General features: G+C 39.2%; 1 protein-coding gene across 2 annotated transcripts; it reads right to left on the bottom strand.

Moving 5' to 3' along the window:
- Positions 1-5,323: 5,323 nt before the first annotated feature.
- Positions 5,324-23,660, bottom strand: LOC132978614 (polypyrimidine tract-binding protein 2-like). 2 transcript variants are annotated; one of them, XM_061043849.1, is made up of 17 exons: positions 23,549-23,660; positions 21,582-21,603; positions 21,221-21,272; positions 20,374-20,537; positions 19,606-19,677; positions 19,434-19,505; positions 19,165-19,323; positions 18,461-18,571; positions 17,573-17,741; positions 16,534-16,611; positions 15,447-15,559; positions 12,598-12,631; positions 10,266-10,358; positions 9,165-9,281; positions 8,403-8,502; positions 8,213-8,290; positions 5,324-6,986 (listed from the first exon to the last, which is right to left on the bottom strand). In XM_061043849.1, exons 1-17 carry the CDS (start codon positions 23,554-23,556, stop codon positions 6,857-6,859), a joined length of 1,572 nt encoding a protein of 523 aa, XP_060899832.1. In that variant the 5' UTR covers positions 23,557-23,660; the 3' UTR covers positions 5,324-6,856. The 2 variants fall into 2 exon arrangements, with proteins under 2 accessions (XP_060899832.1, XP_060899831.1); XM_061043848.1 differs by having other exon boundaries at positions 21,552-21,603; positions 23,549-23,571.
- Between the last annotated feature and the right edge of the window lie 701 nt (positions 23,661-24,361).

Genomic DNA, 24,361 nt, shown 5'->3' with positions numbered 1-24,361 from the left:
ACACCAACATTATTTACAGCATAAAGGGGTTCACAAGGGGTGTGAGAAGAAGATGAGAGCCAACGTCTGTCCTGAGAGGGTTGTATGGTTGAGGACTACACCAGGTGTAGCTCGTTCAATTCTCCTGCATCTCATCGATCTAACTGTTTTTTGTCCAGCTCACACTTCTCCATGTTTAGTGTGAAGCTTGTGCAGCACAGTGTGATGCTGGTGTTGGTCTTTCCCTCAAACCAGAATGTCATTCATATGACATGAAACTCCTTGCAGCCCATCGATAATCTGCATTCTCCGTTGAAATGTTTTAGGACTGAAGACCTGAGATCTTACAAGAGAGGTTCTGCTCTACTAAAGGCAGGATGTACTTTACCCAATAAAGGGGTTGGGTCTCCCCACAGGTATGCCACATATCGTTTCTAGCAGGGCAAGTTACTATGAGCGGTGGGCTCTACACATTTGTAAAATGGCTGGTGATACACTGATATGGGCAGTTTTTTGTTTCCTATTCTTTGTTGTCAGTGCTTCTCTTTAATTTTCACTTCCTCATTGATATCTGTTTGCTGTTGTATCACTTCCGACTGCCTGACCATGTGACTGATTTTACTAGCGTAAAATCCTTGTCTAACTGAATTCTCTCCACTAGACCGGTGTCTGTCAGTCTCACTGCAGTCTCGTATTAGCTCATCATGAAGTGCTTGGTAGTTGCAGTTTATTCTAGTACATATAATGCAGTTATGGAAGAGTCTAGCATTAGCTATGTTAGCTTGCTGCACTCTTTGGTTGAATCTTGCTCTCCTCATATTTAAAATTTTTCCTGGGCAAAAAGTATGTCTTAACTATGTCGTAGTGCTGGCCAGTCTTTCTTTTATATCATTGATACATGTAACATGGTGTACACAGAATCAACAAATGAATAGAAAAGATGAATCGTTTGGGTCAGGGTTTCATAGAAAGGACAACAAATAAAACCATGGGGCAGATAACCTGGGATACCAGAGACAGTTATAATCACCTGGTGTTTTTGTTTTTGAGCCAGCTGTGCTCTGTTTATGTGACTATGTGAGCTTAAAGGGATACTTCACCCATTAGCATTAATCTTTGTATCATTAGAAACCTGGTAGTATTTTTGAATGGTCGCCCTCATTTTCCCCTGAGATGAGAAATCTTTGTATTTCTGAGTCTGAAAAGGAGCTTCCAGTGACGCAAAAATCATCATATTGCGTCACTGGAAGCTGTTGTGGTTAGCAGGGTGAAACTATAACGCTAGTTCCTCATATTTTCGACCACTGAAGCTACAGACCAATCACAGATCAGTGGGTGGGAACTCACTCCCAGAATTGAAACTTAACATCTGCCATATTGCTTGGAAGCTATGCTAACAGGCTCTATGGAGAAAGCTGACAATGGCGAAAAAATATAAATATAGCTGCGAGACGGTTGCTGCCGACAGGCCGGTCTTGTGTCTCGGCTGCTGAGCTGGCAGCAGCGGTGAGGACGAGGAGCCGGGGCCGGCTCGAGCTGGGACGGACTGGTAGTGTCGGTGCTCTCACTGTTTGCCTAATCTCTGAATCAGTTGAGGAAACGGATTTATGTGTTGAAGTAAATATGTCTGTAAATAGAGGACCTTAATGGGAGTGCCCTGCGGTGCTGTGCATTCTGGGATTTGGTGTCTTTCATCCACATGAGCCAAAAAGACACTTTCTGCCTTTTCTCGGCCAAGAAGGCACCAACTTCAAAATGTATTTCACATTTCTACATATATGACCCAATGTCAATACAGATTCATGTTTCAACGGGTCAAGTATCCCTTTAAAGCTACTCTTGTCAACCCTACCAATTTAAATACTAGTAGGTTACACAGAATTAAAGCATGAAGACAACGTTAGATGGTCCCTTATTGGAGCAGAAACACACAACCTCTTGTCAGTCCTCACAGGTGACGCTGAATTAAGGCCATTCTGTTTCAAGCAGCCACTGTGTGGTTTAAGTGTGGTTATGGGAAAACTTCATTATTTTGGAGATTAGGAGCAGACAGTCCTTTCTTCATTGTTGTATGTCATTTTTTAAATCTGAAGTGTTCTAGTTGATGGTTATAAAGGAGCTTTATGGTCCCAGTAAGTTATGGATATTAGTTTGGTTATCTGTCTTCAACCCGCTGCCTAATGACCTAAACCTCCTCCACCCCGGAGTCCCACTCTCCCCTCCCCCTCACCACCAAAGGACTGTGGGAGGAAAATTGAGGTATGGATGGGGGGGAGGGGAGGATCAGACCAACCACAGATCTACGGATCATCTGCATCACTAAACACACGGACACGCGCACACACACACGGGGTGGAGCTCTGAGGTCATCAGGAAGACTCAAATCTATTGGTCAGCTGTAAGGTCCACAAGTTGCATGAGGAAAATATCTCTCCCCCGTTCTTTCTTTCTTTCTTTCTTTCTTTCTTTCTTTCTTTCTTTCTTTCTTTCTTTCTTTCTTGTGATTGGCTTACATGCAGGAATATTTTCCTAGATATATTAGCATCGGCTGCTCGACTGACTTTGCACAATTTATTAAGACAGACAGATTCTACAATGAATCTTTAACATAACGTCTTCCTTCTTTCTTCCTTTTTAATTGTTTTTTTACACTTTAAACAGAGGACATTTTGATGTGTCACAGTATGAATACTACAGATACAAATTGCAGAATTAATGATAAAATACAAATAGTGACATTGTGATGTCATTGGAGACAGGATGCAGCGAAGAGGCCTGCTTGTTAAAAAATGTTTCTCATATTGATACCACTGTATGATTGTAATAGAAGAATATAATAGATAATAATAATAGAATATGCTAAGCTTAGTATTAATGAAGATGAATTTGTAAGAGATAGTCTGATAGAGTCATAACAACAGTTCTCAGTCAAAGACCAGAAGAGAATTGTGTTTTCAAACAGGTAGGTCACTTGTGGGTGGCTGTGGATCAGTGGTAGAGTCGTTGTCTCTCACCCGGACAGTTGAGGGTTCGATCCCAGTTCCCGCAGCAACATGTCTGTTGTGTCCTTGGGCAAGACACTTAACCCCAAGTTGCTCCTGCAGCTTCATTGGAGGCACATGAAGTTAGTTACTTCTGCTATCAGTGTGTAGGTGTGACCTGCAGTGTAAAAGCGCTTTGAGTAATCAGAAGACTAGTAAAGTTCTATATAAGCTCAAGTCCATTTATCATTTACTTGGGTAACAGTTCACAGGATCTCAACCGTAGTGGAGGTCCATGACATCAACTGAATGCCTTCTTTAGAGTTCAGTGGAGCAGCACCTGCTTACAGCTCCATCCTCCATCTGTGTGGAGCAACAGTTGTCCAATGATCTGGATACAGTCTCACTGTAACTTTATCCCCCTTTGTTCTCCTCTCGTATTGCATGTATCAGGGTTTGTCCTTCTTAAAGAAATGTTTTAGGAGATAAACCTGACAGATTAAAGAAAGATGACATCGCACATCATTTCACAGGAAATCTCCCACTTTGAGCATCTTTCTCTTAGTGATGGAGAAATCAGAGTTTTAGTTTCAGCCTTTTATTGGTGACAGGACTTGGTTAACACTGACCTCTTATGGATTACAGTAGAACTGCATCTAATGCCAGGTGCTGACTCCAATGGGGCACCCAACAAGAAACAAGAAATGTAATTTATTTTCATGGAGAGAACCATTAAAAGTATTCAAATTGTCTCCTTTTTTTTTTTTTTTTTTTTTTACATATTTTGTGGCTCTGTAAAAAATCTTTTAAAACTAAAACTCCTTGGTGATCAAGATTATCTGAGGCTTGTTGGGAACTTTTTGATTAAATTCAGGGTATCTTACCTGAGTCTGCTTTAAAATGAGCCATTTTCATTGAATTGGTCACTTGCACAGAGTGTATGGGAGTTTTGTTGTAAATGATTGGTTCTCAACTGGTCTCTCAACTCTTTCTCACCTTTACTGACAAATCGCGACCAAAATGTATTGAATTAAAAATGTTGGCCGTATGAAAATGTCATTGTATTTCATCATCACAAAACAGAACATTAGTATTTTGAAAGTACTCAATTGTCTTATAAGTATGTTGTATAATATCTTAATTGTGTAATTGTTTTGATGGCTTCAGACTTTCATGTCGCAGAACTTCAGTACACACAACACAGTAAGCTTTTGGTCCCCCAAAAAGAAAACTTATATTTGATGTGTCCAGTGTGGTGATTCTGTTTCCTCATGCAAAACTGTCACCATAAAATCAAGCTTTATGCTTCTTCTAATATTATTTAATTGCAATGGCAACCACCGTTAAGGAGCATTACTGCCACCTACTGTGTGAATAAATTACTCAATAACGGCACGTGCGCTACATCATAGAAACATGTCGTTCGATGTAAAAATGCAGCATTAAAGTCTTAATATGTGATTTTACACATTTAAATATAATATAAATCAAGTATATCCTCTGAAAATAACTCTGTGAGTCATGACTGTCTACAATGGGTGTAACACCCGAGTCCCACTGTCTGTGATGTTTTCAGAGTTTTCAGAGTCCTATCTTCACTTTGTTTACATCGCCCGGACGGCCGGCTGACTCCTCCCCTCATGTATAAAAGTTGTTTAATTATCATCTATCTATAAATCTCAGTCACTAACCACCTACTTTCCTGGGAGCTCTTGAGCTCTCCTAGGCTCCTCAAGATCGTCGGTTGACGGCTTGCCAGAACAACCCCCTATCCCTTTCCAAGCCCGGCGCAGTCTAGGCCTGTGAAGACTGTTTCGTCATGAGCCGGGGATCCGGCCGAAGATTTCTGCCTTTTAATAAGACAGTTTTTTCTTACCACTGTAACTTTTGCTGCTTTGCTTAAGTGCTCATGATGGATAGGCCGGATCTTTGTAACATAGCAATAAGTAAGGTCTTTTACCTGCTTTTTGTAACATAGCAATAAGTAAGGTATTTTACCTGCTTCTTGTAAAGTGTCTCGAGATAACACTTGTTATGAGTTGACGCTATACAAATAAAAATTGATTGAATTGATTGATTAATTGAGGGACTAGAGAAAAGAAGAATAACATACTGTACTCACTGCTTAACTGTGTTTCTAGATCACGCTCATTTCAGGTAAATTTACATGCAGTGTGAAGATACGAGCATAATAAAGATCGCTAGCATTAGCATGCTAACACAACAATGCAGCGCGAGTTGTTTTGGTTTCATGCTGGTGACATCTGCTGGATCAAAAAATCACATATAAAGCCTTTAAAAAACAACTATATTTGCATTTCTTAATGTCAAACAATTTAAAGAAGAAAAACAACTGACAGAAGTGAACAGAGAGAGAGAAGTTTATTGACAGGTAGGCTATAGATGAGCCATGAGGCCTGGAGTAAGTTGGAACACAGACATACTGTAATTTCAATTGGGTTCATTGATAGAAAATACATGAAACTATGAAATCTTACCACAAAAGAAACGAGCTTAGGTAGAAAATGTGCAACTATCTCCTTAAATAAAACCTTTGTAGTCTAAAATAAGAACCAGAGATGAGGAAACACAGTTTGAAGATAAGCTCAGTGGAAAGTGACCCAGTTTTCTTCTGCTCATGTTTTTTGGACAGCTGGGCTGGGTTCACATCTTAATTAAACGACTGTATCAAGGCATGAAAGATTGAATCAGACCACAAGCTAAAGGCACATGAACTTTGGTCCAAAAGGTCTCCTCCCAAAATCAGAGACCAAGACCAGAATCACATGTTGAAACCTTGTCTTTACAGACAGTATTAGCATGCATTCTACCTACCTGGCTGTGTGCGCACCAAGTTAGCAACGGATTATTAAAGCATCAAATTTAAACAGGAACATCTATTTCTGGTGTATCCAAATGTACTCAACAAGCAGCCTTCTCAAATTATTTTTCCAGTTTCCATATAAGCATTGTGACTCTATGCATCAAAAACGGTCAAAGCACACCCTGTAAACTGTTGTTCTGACCGTGTTAGCCTGTGGGAAAAAGAGCGGGAAACTACAATGTCAGACAATACAGCTTTTCTTAACTGGCATACTGGCCAGTTAAGAAAAGCTGTATTGTCTGACATTGTACCAAAATGTATGAAGGGTGGTTTAATTAATTTCTTTTGAGAACCTCTGACCACTTCAATTACATCTGGTGTTCAAACTTCATGCAAAGTTATCCTGTATGCTGCAGAAAACATTTAAATCTGGACTTAAAATAAGATTGTGATCTATTCAAAATGGAGGAGAGAACATGAATCACATTTTGATTATTGATAACAATTCTCATCTACTCCTGTAAACTTGAAACTAAAATGGTCTGTATTCGTTTTAAATTTAAAAGAACGTATCTGTAAAGATGAACACACTGATCTTTGAAGTCTGTTTCACTGCTGACCAACATCAGTGATCGCTGTGGTAGAGTGACGTCGAAGGGGCGCTCTGCTGCAGCTTGAAACCAAAACCAACAATATCACAGTGAGCTAAATCACCCTGGAGAGCTTTAAGAAATCACTGCAGAGTTGCAAATTTAACATAAAGACAAATCTTCAGCTGATGTTCACTATTTATTTAGTTGCAATTTGAGATGTCATAAAGCTGGAATTTCTTAACTCTTTAGGATACTACTGACATTTACACAGCTTCTACTGGTCAAGAATTGGGTTGATTTGGGTTTTCATAATCTTTAAACTAAAATCTATTCAAATGCTACTCATGAATTGTAACTTTGGGGTTGAAGCACATGTTGGTGTTTAACTACTACTTATTTTGAAAGGTTTTGGAATAGTGCACAAGAGGTTAACAGAAGATACTGAAAAGACTAAGTATGTGAGGGACTTCCTTGCTCGGTTAGATGGTGGACTTTGAAAAGGAAACTTTCAGATGGTGATTCCCTCCCATGTCATAGTTGTGAAGCTCCATTAGAGCCTGTATGGCTTCCTCTACCGATGACATCTGGATCAAAGACATCTTACGGTCCCTGATGAAGGAAGAGCAGAAACAGTTTAGTCGTTTAATATTAGGGAGGTTGTTCTTTGTCGTCAGCTCGGTGTGAACCAGCCTTAAGATTTACCACTGAACATTATAAACAAATATAAACAGGAGGTTTGAAGATGGTAAACGGGCTTAAGTTTGTAAAGAGCTTTTCTAATCTTCTGACTGCTCAAAGTGCTTTTAGACCGCAGGTCACACCTACACATTCACACACTGATGGTAGAGGCTGCTGAGTAAAGAGTCCATCAGTATTAACTCATCCATTCATACACATTCACACACTGATGGTAGAGGCTGCTGAGTAAAGAGTCCATCAGTATTAACTCATCCATTCATGCACATTCACACACTGATGGTAGAGGCCGCTGAGTAAAGAGTCCATCAGTATTAACTCATCCATTCATACACATTCACACACTGATGGTAGAGGCCGCTGAGTAAAGAGTCCATCAGTATTAACTCATCCATTCATACACATTCACACACTGATGGTAGAGGCCGCTGAGTAAAGAGTCCATCAGTATTAACTCATCCATTCATACACATTCACACACTGATGGTAGAGGCCGCTGAGTAAAGAGTCCATCAGTATTAACTCATCCATTCATACACATTCACACACTGATGGTAGAGGCTGCTGAGTAAAGAGACCATCAGTATTAACTCATCCATTCATACACACTCACACACTGATGGTAGAGGCCGCTGAGTAAAGAGTCCATCAGTATTAACTCATCCATTCATACACATTCACACACTGATGGTAGAGGCTGCTGAGTAAAGAGTCCATCAGTATTAACTCATCCATTCATACACATTCACACACTGATGGTAGAGGCTGCTGAGTAAAGAGACCATCAGTATTAACTCATCCATTCATACACACTCACACACTGATGGTAGAGGCTGCTGAGTAAAGAGTCCATCAGTATTAACTCATCCATTCATACACATTCACACACTGATGGTAGAGGCTGCTGAGTAAAGAGTCCATCAGTATTAACTCATCCATTCATACACATTCACACACTGATGGTAGAGGCTGCTGAGTAAAGAGTCCATCAGTATTAACTCATCCATTCATACACATTCACACACTGATGGTAGAGGCTGCTGAGTAAAGAGACCATCAGTATTAACTATTACTATTATTCATTCATACACATACACAAGTGAATGAAGACTCACTCAATATACTTCAGTTCTACTTACTGGAAGAATTTGAAGGCCTTAACGCTTCCTCCACCGTTGGAGAACAGGAGACGTAGATCATCTTCTCCAAGACCATCACTGCACATAAAGACAAACTGTTATTGTTTTTTTTTTTTTTAAAGCAGAATGAATCCAAAGCAAAGCTGAAGAAATGAACCTCTTTGTCCAGATACAAAAACATTACTCCTACCGGACATTGGAGAGGTGAAGTGTTGCAGACGGAGGAAATATATTCTGGAAGTTTTTGGATCCTGGTTTCTTAAAACGATGGAGCGGAGAACCAGAAAAGTCTTTAAAAATAAAAAATAAACAAAAACAACAATTAGACATCAGGGTTAAAACATCAGGGTGAAAGTTATTTCATGTGAATGCTACACATAATATGTTTCATTTTTCTATCACATGAACTTCAGCACTTAATAGTCTAGCTTCAGTCTAACACAGATTCAGAAAATATATTGTAACGGCCCCCACCCCCGGCCATTACACTCGGTATAAATAATGTAGCCTTTAGCTATGTAGCCTTTAGCTATGAAGCTAGTCCCAGGAGGAGATTATGAGTGAGCTATGAGTTCTGGTCACTTCAGTCTAACTGCATATCCAGATTTTTACCATTTTCAAACTCAATGTTGATTCAATATAGTTAGTTTTTGAAGAATCACTTAATGAAAAATTTAATTTCATGTTTTGGAACCTAGAAGGCTTTCTGAGCTTTAAAAGTTATTGCTGCTGGGAATGATTTTTTGTAAATCGCACACAAACTTTTTTGGAAACAGCTTTTGAGGAACATCTTTTAAACATAAAGAAACTTTAAAAGTTGTAACGACACTTCAAAGTTGACTTTGACACTTTAAATGTCTGAATTGAAAACACAACAGAGAATGTCACGAGTAAAAGTAAATCCTTCAAAGATATTGAAAAAGGTCCTTCTTGGATGCACATAACCTCCTACCTTTAGTGAGTAACTGATCATCCAGTCCTTCTCTGGGCAGAGCCACCGTTTGGTGTTTTGACAGAGTCACTCTCATCACTTTACCAAACACCTTTTGGCCATTCAGATGGCTCATTGCTACATGTAAGGAACAACAGAAATATGGAAATTACCATTTGCAGTCATACAGAAAGAAAAACCCTTAAGATCCTGATTGGATCTGAAGTGGTACATGGACTTTAAAGTACAAATATATATGTATTTATATATTAAAGCTACTGTGAGGAACTTTTGGTTTGTGTTGACTTTTGGCCCCCCTGTGGACAAAGTAGGATCTACTATCTAATGGCTGATTAGAGTCTTGAGTCTGCCACCTTCCCTGCTTTTCCCAGTTTTTCAGGTATTAATAATCATTAAAGAGGACATATTATCCCCCTTCTCCACCTTTTCAAACAGTCCCCCTGTGGTCTAAATGAAACATCTGTGCTGTGCTTTGGTTCAAAATATAACATCAATCAAGCACCAGAGGAGGTTTGTGACCCTGTATAAACCAGCTCTCTCAGAACGCTCCGTTTTGGTGTGTGTGTCTCTTTAAATGAAATGACTCCCCCCCCTGAGTTTTCCCCATAGACATCACTCCTCTGTAGCGAGAATAAAAATGGTGGATCTGTGTGAAAGTTTTGATCTAGGCTGGGGGTGGAGTCCATGGGTGGAGATACCAGGGGAGGGGAGGGGATTTTTTTTAACCAGAATCCCACTGTGACATCACAAGGAGAGCACATTTGAAACAGAGCATTTTTCTCTGTGTTGTAAGACCCACAAACAAAGGACTGGATGGGTTTATTTCACATTTTGTGGGTCTGTAGACACTCAGGTTACCCAAATATATGTTCAAAATCACTAAAAGTGTATTTTTTATAATATGTCCCCTTTAAATATAATCAATCATATCCACTATAGTTCCGATTCCATTCCGGTCATTTATCTCAGTCTGTTTTATAACCACCTAAAACTCGCCATAAGTGTTTTGATAACATTGATAAACCTTTTATTTCTTGATGTATTTCTTGCAGTCCAATACTAGTGTAGTGATTGATATTGCTTACATAAAGAATAACTCACCCAGCTGAGCCTGGTTTCCATCAGACAACTGAATCAGTGCACTGTCCTTTTTGTTGTAGAGGATCTTCACCCTCTGGACATCACCATAGACTCCTGAAGGTTGAAGAGAGAGAGAGAGAGAGAGAGAGCAGAGGAGGGTAGTACAGACAGAGCAGGAGAGATGGAGCACACAGAGATAAAAGAAGGAGAGGTGTAAAGAATGTAAAGGAATAAAGTTAGTGGAAGAAAGACAAATGAAAAGAAAAGATGGAATCTTCCCAATTTGACTTCCACAAGACATTCAATCAAAAATAATCCAGAAGAACCAAGAAGAGCTTTTGATGTCATGTCAACCAGTGACAACATTCAGACACCTGAAACTTCCCCGGTAACTGGCTGAGTTGGGAGAACTTTGACTGGCAAGTGTGCACAAGATTCCATAAACCAGCTTGGAGACTGGTTATGAAAAGGTGAATCAGCGATGGACAGTGTAGGGAACAAAGAGAAAACCTCTCAAAGGACACAAACTGAATACTGCATGCCATGTACAGTAAATCCAGAGAGGTGACCCACCCCTTTTTGAAAGGTCTCTGTATATCCTGGAGTAGCTTATTATTAGTATCTGGGCTGGTTGGCAGTCTGATTCTTAGTTTAGGGCCAGAGCAGCAGTTCACTCTGACTGGAAAGTATCTGATTAATGACACATCTTAACAAACAGACATAAAGAAAGGACGAGGTGTAAAGATTGTAATATGTGGAATAAGTCAGGAGGAGCACACCAGACTGTCATGATCAATTTAACGGTGAGAATATACATTTTTCATTTGGGTACTACATAAATATTATTCAAAATATTGTACCAGAAACTACAGTTTGCGGTTGTCGTTTTGTTGTTCTTTCAATCACTAAAAAGACAGAATGAGAAATTGAACGTTTATAGCTTCTTTTCTTACATCACAGCTTAGCAGATAGCTCAGATACTTCATATTTAACTGAGGGACAACTCTACTCCACAATTCTTCCCTTCAAAATGCACTCGCTCTACATTTTTCCAATGACAGCTCTATGAAGTACAAGCTCTGGGAAGTGTTGGTTTTGTTTCCAAAAAAATCATTTTGTCCTACATTTGCAGGTCACATTAATTTAAAGGAAAAAAATGATAGTACATTCACAACTTTCAGGATAGTAAAGTACCCACAAGGATTTTAAACAAGTCATATTTGTAGTTATTCCTCCTGCTCCTGCTGGCCAATAAAATAAAACTCTGTGCATTTCACCCTCCGAGGGGGATATCTTCCAAACCTAAATGTTTTTTTAACTTGAAAATTAAAATGTTTTTTTTTTTTTCCATTAAAGTCAAAGGAGAGGAAGGACACAGCCCCACCTTCACTTTCTCATCGGATAAGGGATGTACGCTTGAGAAAATCAGATGCACACTGCGTGGTTCTGAAAATAAATTCAATAAAATCTGGAAATCGTTCCTTTCCATTCTTTGGCAAACCCTCCACACATGTACAGGATTAAATAGTGAATTTGCTTTGCCTTGACACATTCTATCTTCTGACCTGGTCGTGCTGCTTCTGGCTTTTATTTATTCATTTTTTATTTTTTTTATTCCACCTTATCTATACATCAGAATATTATTATTAATACTTAATTGTGTATATTTATGTTTATTTTATTTATTTTTCACCAAGTGCCTCAACAACTAGTCTTTCATCTTAGCCGTCAACAGAATATGGCGAGGTAGTGAAAGAGTCTTTATACGTGAATGACAGCAAGGGGGGGGGGATTGTATGGGGGTGGGGATCTGTTTGTGTTAATGTGTGTAATAATTCAATAAAAATAAAAATAACCTTGAAGAGAAAGTCAAAGGAGAGTAGATGACGGATGAATTTTCTTTGGATGATTTATGATTAAGTCGTCTAACTCAGAGTAGCAAAGACTCATATCAGTTTTGGCTGAGTGGAGACAGTAGATGCTGTGTTGAAACACCCTCATGCCAGGTCAGGATCACACGCCCCGAGTGGTTTCTAAAAGCAACACACTGAGAGAAAGTTATCTAACTGAAGGTCCAGTACACTGTGTTGTTTGACAACAATGAGACTTTTTTTGTCTTTGTTCTCATCAGTTAACAGATCAGCTGACCAAACAGACAAATCCCCCAGACTCACTTTTCATTCAGAGTCGACAAAGCAGACTCAGTTTTGTTCAATCTTAAAAAGGGGAGAAGTTTAGAGATAAAGAAAGACACAGAGGAAAAACCGATTCCACGACATCACTGAAAAAAGTGAAGCAAAAATTGGATTAACAGAGAGAGATTTACAGATAGAATAGAAGAGGTTGAACATACCGAAGAGGGTAAAGAGACTTTGAGGCGTGACCATCTTTAGAGAGAGAGACCGCAGAGCAGAGGACAGGAAGAGGAGGAGCAGAGGAGGAGGAAGAGGAGAGACGCAGGTAGAGATCAGACCGCCCAGCGTTGGACGAGAAGGGGGAGGGTGGTGGTTTCCATGACGATGCAGGGGTTGAGAAAACATTAAAGGGCATGGGGGTTGGGGGGAGGGGGGTCAAACATGGCAAATCATAAGTTAGGTTAGACCCCATTTAGTTAAGAGAGGGACAGGAAGTGAGGAATAGTTGGGGTAAGCATTATGGGGAGGAGGGAGAGGGTTTTAAGATGAACGGCCAATCGGTTGATGAAGTGTTTAGGAATGGAGGAGGGAAGAAAGGAGTTGGGAAAGGGAGAAAGGAAGAGAGGACAAAAACCAAAGCAGAGGTCAGTAAACAGAGCATCAGCGGAACATCAACGGCGTCTGAATGATTGGTTGTTTGATTCCATACACGTACACACATACACATACACAAACACACAAACACAAACACACACTTTCTGCTGGATGCATTTCTCAGTTAGGAAAAGAAAGGATTGGAGGGAAGTAAGAAATAAGACATTAAAAGGCATGTAAAGCATAAAATAAATAAGTGAATGACAGAGAAAGAGATAACCAACATCAAGGGGCGGTACCACCAAGGAGATGGTCAACTAGAGCATGTGACTGGAGGAAACAGGCGCCATAATGACTGCGGACCATGACTGGCATAGACATGTGGAAAGGAAATGTATAAAAAACAATGAAACTTAACTTTGAACTGTTTGGTGGAAAAATATTATTTTGTTGGAAATCTTCAAATACATTACGCAAAATCATCACTAAAAGCAACACATGTTAGTTTGACATAAGTAACCTCTCCTCAAGGTGTACGATTATCAGCTTTGAATGAGAGACACGGTCCATTTCTGAAACAATAGTTTCTGTCTGATGTGGAAATTTACTCAGAAAAAAAATCATTTATATCTTAATTTTCAAAAGTCTTCTTAACCAATCTTCAAGAGGGGAATAAATGTAAACTAGGACATGTGTTCATTTCCATTTAACAAGTTTAAGAATGGGTTTGGTATTAAAAAATAATTTCATTAAATGAACGTAGAACAGCGATACACTCTGGGGTTTGTTTTGCAAAGCCACCAGAATACAGGGAACACAAATCTTAGAACAGCTGTTAGTCTGTCCTGTTGATGACTCAGGTGAGAATGGAGTCTCGACTGAAAAACAATTCAAAACATGAAGGATGGCTACATCATACTCAACCTTTACCGAGCCACAGGATTGTATTGCGCAAACTCTGCAGGGTGCAGGAGCTACTGCTGACAAGCTGATTGGTCAACAGGGAGAATACTTCTACTGAGCAGTCAGAATACAGGAGTTTCACTAAAAACTATCCGGACTGTTATTTAAGCCCCTGTGACGTTTGGCTTTCAGTATGAAAGTCAAAGAGGCGACATGTTGGGACCAAGTCATCAGAGGAAGCACCAGAGGCATTACAAGGGTGTGACAAAATCTCTGGAAGAAGGCAGAGCCAGAGGGGCCTCTACGTGTGTGTGTGTGTGTGTGTGTGTGTGTGTGTGTGTGTGTGTGTGTGTGTGTGTGTGTGTGTGTGTGTGTGTGTGTTTACATGCTATGCTCGTCGAGCTTCTGCATCCCCATAACGCAATAAAAAAAAAAAACACACTGGGACACCAACATTATGCTGAATCAATGTGAAAGTAAAAAGGTGTGATGATGGCTTCCTTACAGAACTGTTTTGTTATAAATAAATAGTATTACTGTTTTGCAGTCTGACAAAGACTAAAGACTCAAAGTGTGAACACCACCGCTCCACCAGAAGCAAGAATGAGAGACAGAGAGAGCAGGACTCTGACAGGTGGAAAACTCAGAACCAGTTAACAGATACTGTGGATAGAGAGGGAGACGGATGAAAGAGGACAGAAGACGCACATTCACAATCAGAGAAGAAACGAGAGACTGACAGAAGAAGTAGAAGATTTAAGTGTTCAGTTAAAAAAAAACCCACAAAGCTTCAAAAACACAACAGAACATTAATGCTGTCACCATCATCTGCCCAAGGACAACAGATGGAAATTAGCTAGTTAGCTAAATCTGGTACAAAGCATCTCTTCTCTTCTGAGACTAATGTTTTTTTTTTGTACACTGTCCCTGATTCAAATAAACCATTAAACTAGATTAACAAGTCAGATCAATTGTTAAGGTTCTGTTATTGAAAGTTGTCAAATTTAGGACCTGTCACAGTTTACCAAGCACAAAAATCCATCTTAAGAATCAAAGCATGAAACACACAAAACACACTCGTGCTAAAGAAAGGATCCTTCTCTTTAAACCATGTCATGCACAAAGAACTGCCTCGAGTCAAATACATTTATAAACACTGACGGTAGTCTTCAGAATTAGTTTTTTTAGAAGCCCAAAATTTAAATGTAGATAAAGCAGTAGTAGCCATAGCTTTAAGAAAGAGTTATATGCAGCTAAATACTTTTCATGTGTTTTGTGTAACATCATTATTTCCTTGACATTTATAAAAAAATACGTTTTTGGTGTACAATTTAAAAAACAACTGGAGCATCAATGTTTCAGATTATTTAACACTCTAAAAGGTTTAAAACTTGAGATCATGTTTACACATTATGACCGGCTGTCTGGTTGGAAGAGGTATGATGATTCCCGCTGTAAACTGTTTCCAAGTGATTACACACTCACACACACACTCACACACTCACACACACACTCAGAAATATGCATTAATAAACACACTGGTTCAGAGTAATGCTTCAGGTTTCTTTACCTCTTCATTCAGGTTGGATGCCAACAGGACTCCTGACACTCCAGATCCAGATAAAGCCACACGGCCTGCAGCTGCTGCTGCTGCTGCTGCAGCGCTCAGAGGACTGATGGCTCCTGATGGTTAGAAACATCAGATAAACAATTTACAATTTAACTGCATTAAACTAGATTCTGGCTTTAAAAGGATTACATAGACCAACAACATTTTCAGAAATGCAGGTCCTGACTTTCCCTTTCAGACACTTTTACACAGCAGGAGATTTCCAGAATTGTACAAGTTGTCACAACTTGAAATAGTCTGTTTTGGTCTATGTCAGGGAGAGTGCCGTGGTAGAGCATGCAGGGGGAGGAGTCCTCTGTTTCTGGGTCGATAGCACTCTAAAACATGTACCAGGAGTTACTCATAATACAAACACGATCATGAAAAACAATGTACAGGACGCTGAAAAAAAAGAAACCAGAGAAAAACAGCTCAACAAGTTTACTGTTCAGGTTCAGAAAGGTTTGGGTACTTGTGTTCCAGCTATTTTCAAATTTTCAGGAGTGCAGTGCTTGTTTGAAAGGGCTCTAGATCCAACAAAGGCACAAAACAATAAAACACCCAGACATGACAGTTTACAATTTCTCTGGGAGGCTGCAGCATAAAAAAACATGCACTGAAAAAAGGAAAAATCAAATTGAGGGAGGGTACTGTGCTTCATGACATGTTATTATACTGACAAACATCAATGACCCTGTTAAACTATGACTACTTGTTCTTCTTCTTAAATTTCCCTTTTACAATCAAATGTTGTCCATGCTGGTTAAGCACAATTTTTTACTTCAGGATTGAAAGAAAAAATAGTTTAATAGTTTTGCCAATTTTAAGGAGCCTTACAGGACTAGCATGGACACAAGGATAGAAGTCCATCTAGTATTTAAAATAAAAAAGGTTCAGTATAGTCTCAACTGAGCACAGAGGCACACGAGAGTAATCATGTTAGATAAATAAAGCAGCTCATGACATAATAAAAGCCAGCAGCAGGAGACAAACAGCAGCGATAGACTGATGGACAAACAGAATTTAAGAAACATTTAAATATCAGTACCTCCACCCTGCGAGAGGGAGAGTGAGGACGAGTAACCTCCTCCACTAGAGTAGGAAGCTAGCGCTCCAGATGGGGTACCTACAAAACAACAAAAACAAGATTTACTCAACAAAAACATCACCAACATGTACCTGAGGAGAACAATCAGGCAGTAACAGTACAAGTATTTTACCAGAGGTACATTTATCTTATATATAAAGCATCCATAAATGTGATATTATGACCTAAGAGCAAGGAACAACTTGAATTCAGTTCATCTTATTATCTTACTCCTGACACACTATTGGACAATATGATGTTGATAGCATTCCAATATATCAATACAGACACGTAAAGCATCTTTGAAAGATGGTTCAAGCCCCTGGTTCTACAAAGATTTATTCATGTTTAGGGAAGGAGACAAAGCCTGAGCTCTAGCAAGAAACCAATAAGCTGACTTTTAAACAACTCAGACATTAATGCCACATCCTCCTTGAGAAAAAAAAGCCACTATTTCTGTGGAAAATATTTCCAGCTATAGTAAAACCCCAGCTGTCTCTTTTCCTGAGATAACCGAGGAAATGTAAAGAAAACAAATCCTGTATAACTATTCATTTGATGTCACACGAAAAAAAAAAGGTTCAATAAATGAAGAATGAAATGTGTGACTGAGCATACTAAAGGGTGTTCTTTATTTCAGGGGTTAAAAGAGGGGCGTGACAGTAGAATACTATTCAGCGCCATGATGAAGTTCCTCTGTCATCATTCCTTTACACTCACACGTTGAATCTGTAATGTTGATGTGTGTGGTTACACATCACCAAAGGGTTTGAACACAAGGTGGTAGCTTCACATACCCACTCAGACATACACACACACAGCCCCCATTACACCTCGTCCTCTACCTCTGATGACCTCTGATTCTGCCTCCATGCATTACACATTGCAGACAGGGGCACAAAGTATTCAGCCTTCAACTGGCAGTGTGGAGCCAGTAGAAACCCCAGAAGAAGATGTAAATAAATGTGGTGCAGACAGATAAGGACAGAGGAACATTTACCCAATAAGGAATGGTCCTTGTTGGCTGACTCTCCATCTCCTGTAGGAAGGTCAGGCCTGGTGTAATCTCTACTTTTGTCGTTGTTGTACTTGACGTTGAGGTTGACCAGTTTACTAAAGTCTATCCGCAGCGTGCAACATGAGTTATAGATGTTCTGTCCATCCAAAGACTAAAGAAGAAGAGGAAAGACAAGTTATTGATGAAGAAGTTTTAGTCGGGTCCAAAAAGAAAAACATCAGTTTAAATCTGAAAACTGAACATTTCTTAAAAAGTCAAGACATTATTGGAATACTAACGGTTCAAACAGACTTCATTAATAAGTTCAACTTTCAACAAAGGATGGGTTTTTTTAAAAAGAGAAAAAACTGCAGAGGAGACACACACACACACCAATTCAACTGGACTAACAGCCCCTTGATGTATCTGCAACAATAGTCTATCTTATCCATCTCCAGAGACCACATCACCCCCGTCCTTCATGACCTCCACTGGCTCCCCATCCCCGAGCGTATCAACCACTAACGCCCCCCCTCCCCCCCTACATTACTTCTTCGTTGTACTGTCCTCGTCGTTTTTTGTTTTATTGTTTTATGTTTTTGTCAAAGCGTCTTTGAGTTTTCAGAAAAGCGCTATATAAAAGTTGAATTGGTGTGCTGAGTAGGTGCAGTTTCACAACATCCTGACATATTTATTAAAAAGTACAATGTTTTGTATCACTATCAGATATAAGATGTGATCATTAGCCTACTGTTAAGGCTACGGTAGCTAACCAGATATTCTTCTGTCTAAAGCCAGGACACACTAATGAATGAATGCTTCAGAACAAACAGCACAAGTCCACCTGGTGTTACAAATTGTTCCACTGCTTTGCTAGAAGTGTGATCCTACCAGTTTAGCTTGCTGTGCATTGACGGGGTCGCTGAACTGCAGGAGAGCCTGAAACTGGTTGTTCTTAGTGAAGGTTATAATCTTCATCACGGTCCCAAACTTACTGAAGATCTGGAAAATCAAACCATTGAACAAGAGAATTGAGAAAACGACCAAGCTTGATCTGAATAATACTTTCGTCTTTTCGACATGCTGACTTTTGCTATATGGAGAAAAATAAAGAGCTTTAATGCAACGGCCAAATAAAAATCCCAGAATAAGCTATCATCTGGGGATGAATTATTTTTTTAATCAATAGAAATAGAAATTTGCATTTATGTTCTGATAAAATCCAGTGGCAGACATCATCTCTCAAAGTCTATTCTAGCTTCTGGAGTTACTTGTGGTTCAGTGAACAATTACCCGGAGGGAAATGTAAGTGTTGGCCTGTAAACATCTGGAGCTCCCAGAGGCTTCATAACAACATAAGAGGATAGTCAATAGGTCGGAAGATATGTGTCTGAGTGACTGCTTATCAAACTTCATTTTCAACATTCTTGTTTAAAGCTAGTAAGAAATGCATAGCTTTACAGTTTTTGTCAAAGTAAGAGGTCAACCAGTGTAGCCTAAATAAAACCTCTTTTAATTTACAGTGTCAAAACAATATGAAAAACATCAAATAAACCTGACTTCAGGGTTGATTTGTTCATCTAGTGTGTGTTTACCTGTTGCAGCACATCAAGAGTTACAGGATAAAACATGTTGTCAATGATAATTCGCAGAACGGGGCTTGGAGGCGGAGCTAGGTCCAGAACTCCAGGGTCGGAGGATGGAGAGCTTCCATCCTGAACTGCTGATACCGCCTGCAATACTGCCTGGGCCCTCTGGTTGGAGAGAAGGGATATGGATACATAATAAGGAAAGGGCTAAATGTTTCCCACACACACTTGTGGGGTAGAACTGTTTGATGTTCAAATATTTATAATTTGCACACCTGGTTTAGAGCGGAGTCAGTTTTCAGCTCCTTGTGGTTTGAGTACTGGATGAAGACAGGAGTGTTTCTGACCTGAAATAACAACAGTTTCATAAACTAGCAACAACAACAACAACAACAACAACAAAGGTGACTGATGTATAATGTGAATGCATGCTGGTGTTTTTCAGACCTGTGGTGTGACAGCTGTATAGTAGTTCACCATAGTCATGGCAGCTTCCTCTGTTCCCAACTCCAGAAATGCCTGGACAAAATGTTACAAGGTGTTTTAGCAGTAAAAACAACATCTCACTGTCCTTTTCTTGTTTAAAGAGGACATATCATCCCCCTTCTCCCCCTTTTCAAACAGTCCCCTCCTCCACCTTTTCAAACAGTCCCCTGTGGTCTAAATGAAACATCTGTGCTGTGCTTTGGTCAAAATATAACATGAATCAAGCACCAGAGGAGGTTTGAGACCCTGTATAAACCAGCTCTCTCAGAACGCTCTATTTTGGTGTGTGTGTCTCTTTAAATTAAATGAGCCCCCCCCCCTTTTTTTCCTGGTAGACATCACTCCTCTGTAGTGAGAATAAAAATGGCCGACCTGCTCAAAAGTTTTGTTCTAGGCTGGGGGTGGAGTCCATGGGTGGAGATACCAGGGGAGAGGAGGGTATTTATTTTTTTACCAGAATCCCACTGTGACATCACAAGGAGAGCACATTTGAAACAGAGCATTTTTCTCTGTGTTGTAAGACTTATGCAGACCACAAACAAAGGACTGGATGGGTTTATTTCACATGTTGTGGGTCAGTTACACAAATAAATGTTCAAAAACACTGTAGAAGAGGATTTTTCATCATATGTCCCCTTTAAAAAGAAAATAATTTAAATGATAAGACTGTATTGTTTGATCTTAACCCTTAAGTATTGGCTGATGGTAAAGTGTATCATTAAAGTGTACCTGGTTTTTCCCCTTCAGCATCAGTATATTGGTCACCTTCCCAAAAGGCAGACCCAGAGCAATGACTTCAGTCTCTGACACTTCATTGGGAAGTTTCCTGATGTGAAGAACTCTTGAGGGAGGGGATTCATCCAGACGCTGTTTCTTACTGTCACTGCCATTCGCTGAACATGGACACACACCATCACAAAACACACACGCAGCAATAGAAAGAAGGAGAGTAAGTCACTTACTCACACAGTAAGTTATATAAATGACTGAAACTTAAGCAGCTACATAGAGCTTAATCTTCAGAGTCCTTGTATTGTTCATGCAGCCTGGCTCACTGTCACCTCGTGGTTTCTTACTGCTTAAAGGCATATTTAAATAACACCTGTCCTTTTCCGACTTTGAAAAGTGCTCTGTTTTTGCTCCTTTTTTCTTTTCTTCAAAAAATAACTCCAATCCTTTCTATTCTTAGTTTAGCCTGACTCATTGTTTTCCAACACGTTTTTGTCCTGTGGTATTTTAATATTTGTTTTCCAATTTAAAATTGTCTTATAAATATATTATTTTTTATTATTTTAAGGTTTCATGTTATGTTATTTGGCTCTTTTATACATGCTTCTAATATTTTCCAGGTTTGTGATCACCTGTGAGTATATGGGCAGCTGGTTGAACAAACCCTTGATTATAATCCTAAACCTTTATGTTTTTAAAGGGTACAAGTAATTATTTTTTAATCCACAACAGTAGAATTCAATATCAAAGATAAGACAATATATGTATAATTACCATTAATTTCTCATAGCACAGTTAACTATGATACCCCGTTAACCCTTTCATTAAAAACTGAAAGTAAACGTACCTGTCATCGCGTTGGGGCTGCTGCTGTACATGCTGAGCTCATCTGAGCCTCTCTAGAAAGAAAGAAACACAAAGATCATAATCATAATCAATATTACTCCTAAAGGTAGAATAAGACACTATCAAACACTATGTAACATTTTGTACTGGACAGTAAAGGAGGGGGGGATCAACAGATATCCTGTTATAGGTCAGTGTAACAATTTGAAGAAAACTAAAGTGAAAAATTACAATTTGTTTCATCCTTTAACTTCACAGACAGTTTTAACTAGGTATTAATCAGAACTTGTGGACAGGAAGTACACAGACAAAGTAAATACAAATGTGCTCACTAAGTGAAAGTAAAATGTAAAACTGCTTGCCTTCACACCAACCGCAACATCACTGTGGAGAGAAAGGTGGAAAAACCCAAACAGACACAAATTCTGTTATTTATATTATCAAGAAAATTAAGGATTACTAATTAGGGATGTAAAGATGAATCATAAAAATTGTGATAAATCGATTCAAAGGTGTCAAGGTTCACATCGGTACTCTGAAAAATGAATCTCAATAATATGGTGAGCGTCAGCAGCTGGAGAGCAAGATTTAGAAATTGAGGACGCACCAGCGTCTTTTAAATCAGAGGTGTGGAAACATTTTGGCTTCAACAAGACAGAAAATGAAAGAGGAGAGAAGATAACAGACGAGACAAAAACTGTGTGCAGATATTACAAGAAGACAGAGAACTACACAAATAACACAACCAACATGATGCAGCTTTTAATCCACACCACAGTGAGAAGCTCCAATCACCTCCCCTTGTTGAGAGGAAAATTAAAAACATTAAAAGGCCAAACCGGTTAGCAGCTCCTAAAGGAATCTGTTTCAGTCATACTTTGTCTACAGTCTCATTTTGTAAAATAAATCGGGAGAGAATCGTATTGTGACAGGGGCGGTTCTAGACCACTTTTACTGAGGGGGCCAAACTGGGGCCAGTTGTTTTGTCAGAGGGGAACATTAAACCCAGGTGAAAAATAGACAAAGATGATGACTCATGCCAAATAATAGCGCACATCATTAAATACCACAACATAAAATACCATGATTTATAATTATTTCAGTAAGAGTATTTAATACTAGATTGTGAGTCCAGTTGTTGAGTCAAATACTGTGTATGCATTATTAGGGGGGCTCTTCCTTCAGGAGGGGTGGCCACAGGGGGGACCAAGCTCAGTGTTACAGGGGCACTGGACCCTGTTAGCCCCTGTCTAGAACCGCCCATGCATCGTGAGTCGTTACATCCCTAATACTAATCCCAAGTATTCAGGAGACTGATTTATGATGCCCAAAAATTAACCATTAAAAAATACAGTAATTGCGTCATTACTTTATATCTTACACCCGATATAAATGATAATACATTAAAGGCTGCCTTCACATACATCAACACTATGATGAAGGTTTAAGCCTTCCTCAGACACAATTCCACAATTGATACTTAAAGTCCCTGTAAAGTAAAATCAGCAATACGTCTTCAAGCACGCTAAATATGTTGCAAGAAGATAGCTTTAAACATGTGCAAAGACTGATTTCCGATTATTTTCTAGGTTTTAATGGGCGGAGCTAAATCGGGTCGTTATTACGTAGATCGGCCCTTCTGCTCGCACACTTAAACAATGTAAACGTGAGAAGAAAGACTTTTATTGCTTATCAAAATTTGACGTTTTTTGTTGGATTGGTTTGGAAACGTGACGTCATTTTCCCATGTGACGATTGCACATAATGTCGATCCATTTATCTGTCAAATGTGAGATGTACAGACAGAGGTCGCTTGGGCATTAGTATACACAAAGACAAAGGGAACGCACCCCAATGACAGGTGACGTGTGTGAGCTATAACAGGGCTAACAGCTTCTTTCACTCCTCATTTCCGGACGTAATATTAAACTCCTGATATCCGGACGTACAACTAAATATTAGACCGGTTGCTGTAGTTACGCTGACGTTGCAAAATAAATCACATTGTATCCTATAAAACAGGCGAGAAGGTGCAGCACTGAATCAACGTGTAAATGTTATCTCTACCTATGAGCTTGTTGAGTTGACCGAAAATAGCTCTTGTGTCATGTTCTGTCATAAATGCATGCACACGTTTCCATATATGCCAGACAATAATAAACCATTTCTTCCGTGGGGCTGGGTGTTAGCTTCCTAACGTCATGCTATCTTCAATATACAGTATCAAGGTTCGCAGTTGAGCTAACACAAAGAATACTAAGAGAAAGACTAATCATGTTCAAATTCACCGAAATGCAAGGTGCACCCTGAAAGAGAGAAACACATTTACCCGTCCATTGCAGCTCTTTGTCTTCTTCTATCTGATTATACTATTTCCAAATCACGTCGGTGGCCAGGCTGGGAAAGCAAAATGGGCGTTCTTCTTCTTTTCATGGCCTTTGACACCTAACAGTACCAATGTGTGCATTACCACCACCTCCTGTTGAGGAGGTTAACTCAGAGTGTTAGTAATCATGTTATTAACTTCAAAGTAATGGCTCTCATTTAAGGCCTAGTTAAATGCGATTTAATCCGATTTTGTGCAGGGATTGTCTACTCCATAAAACCGCAGGATGAAAGTAAATATCTCAATCAGAATCTGTGTGGTACATTAAAGTCGTAAATTAACGAGATTAAAGTCGTAAATTTACGAGAATAAAGTCGTTAATTTACGAGATTAAATTCGTAAATTTACGAGTTTAATCTCGTTAATGAACGAGTTTGAGACCTGCCCGCGTGAAGACTTAAAGTCTTTAAAGAACAAAATAATAAAATCGTTATTTTAGTCTATGTCTATTTTGCACAGGATGGTCTCGAACTCGTTAATTTACGTGTTGAATCTTGTAAATTAACGAGGTCAAGACCAGCCCGTGCGAAAATGATTGAAGTAGAACCCTCAATGTCTTTAAAGAATAAAAGAATAAAGTCGTTATTTTAGTCTATATCTATTTTGTGCAGGCTGGTCTCAAACTTGTTAATTTACGAGTTTAATCTCGTAAATTTACGAGTTCAATCTCGAAAAAAACCCAAAAAACTTTAAAAATTAACATGGCCCTAATCCTCCGTCATATGACAGGCATGTTAATGTGTTGAGGAATAAGTG

This window comes from Labrus mixtus, chromosome 8 (genome assembly GCF_963584025.1).
Source record: "Labrus mixtus chromosome 8, fLabMix1.1, whole genome shotgun sequence".
NCBI lineage: Eukaryota > Metazoa > Chordata > Actinopteri > Labriformes > Labridae > Labrus > Labrus mixtus.
The sequence above is the reverse complement of the archived record's forward strand: the minus strand, read 5'-3'. Positions and strand labels throughout refer to the sequence as shown.

Coding starts and splice junctions, on each gene's coding strand:
- LOC132978614 (XM_061043848.1), bottom strand. Junction 19,324..19,433: donor CTGACTCCGCTCTAAACCAG/GTGTGCAAATTA, acceptor CTCTCCAACCAG/AGGGCCCAGGCAGTATTGCA. Junction 12,632..15,446: donor CATCCAACCTGAATGAAGAG/GTAAAGAAACCT, acceptor CTCTCTCTAAAG/ATGGTCACGCCTCAAAGTCT.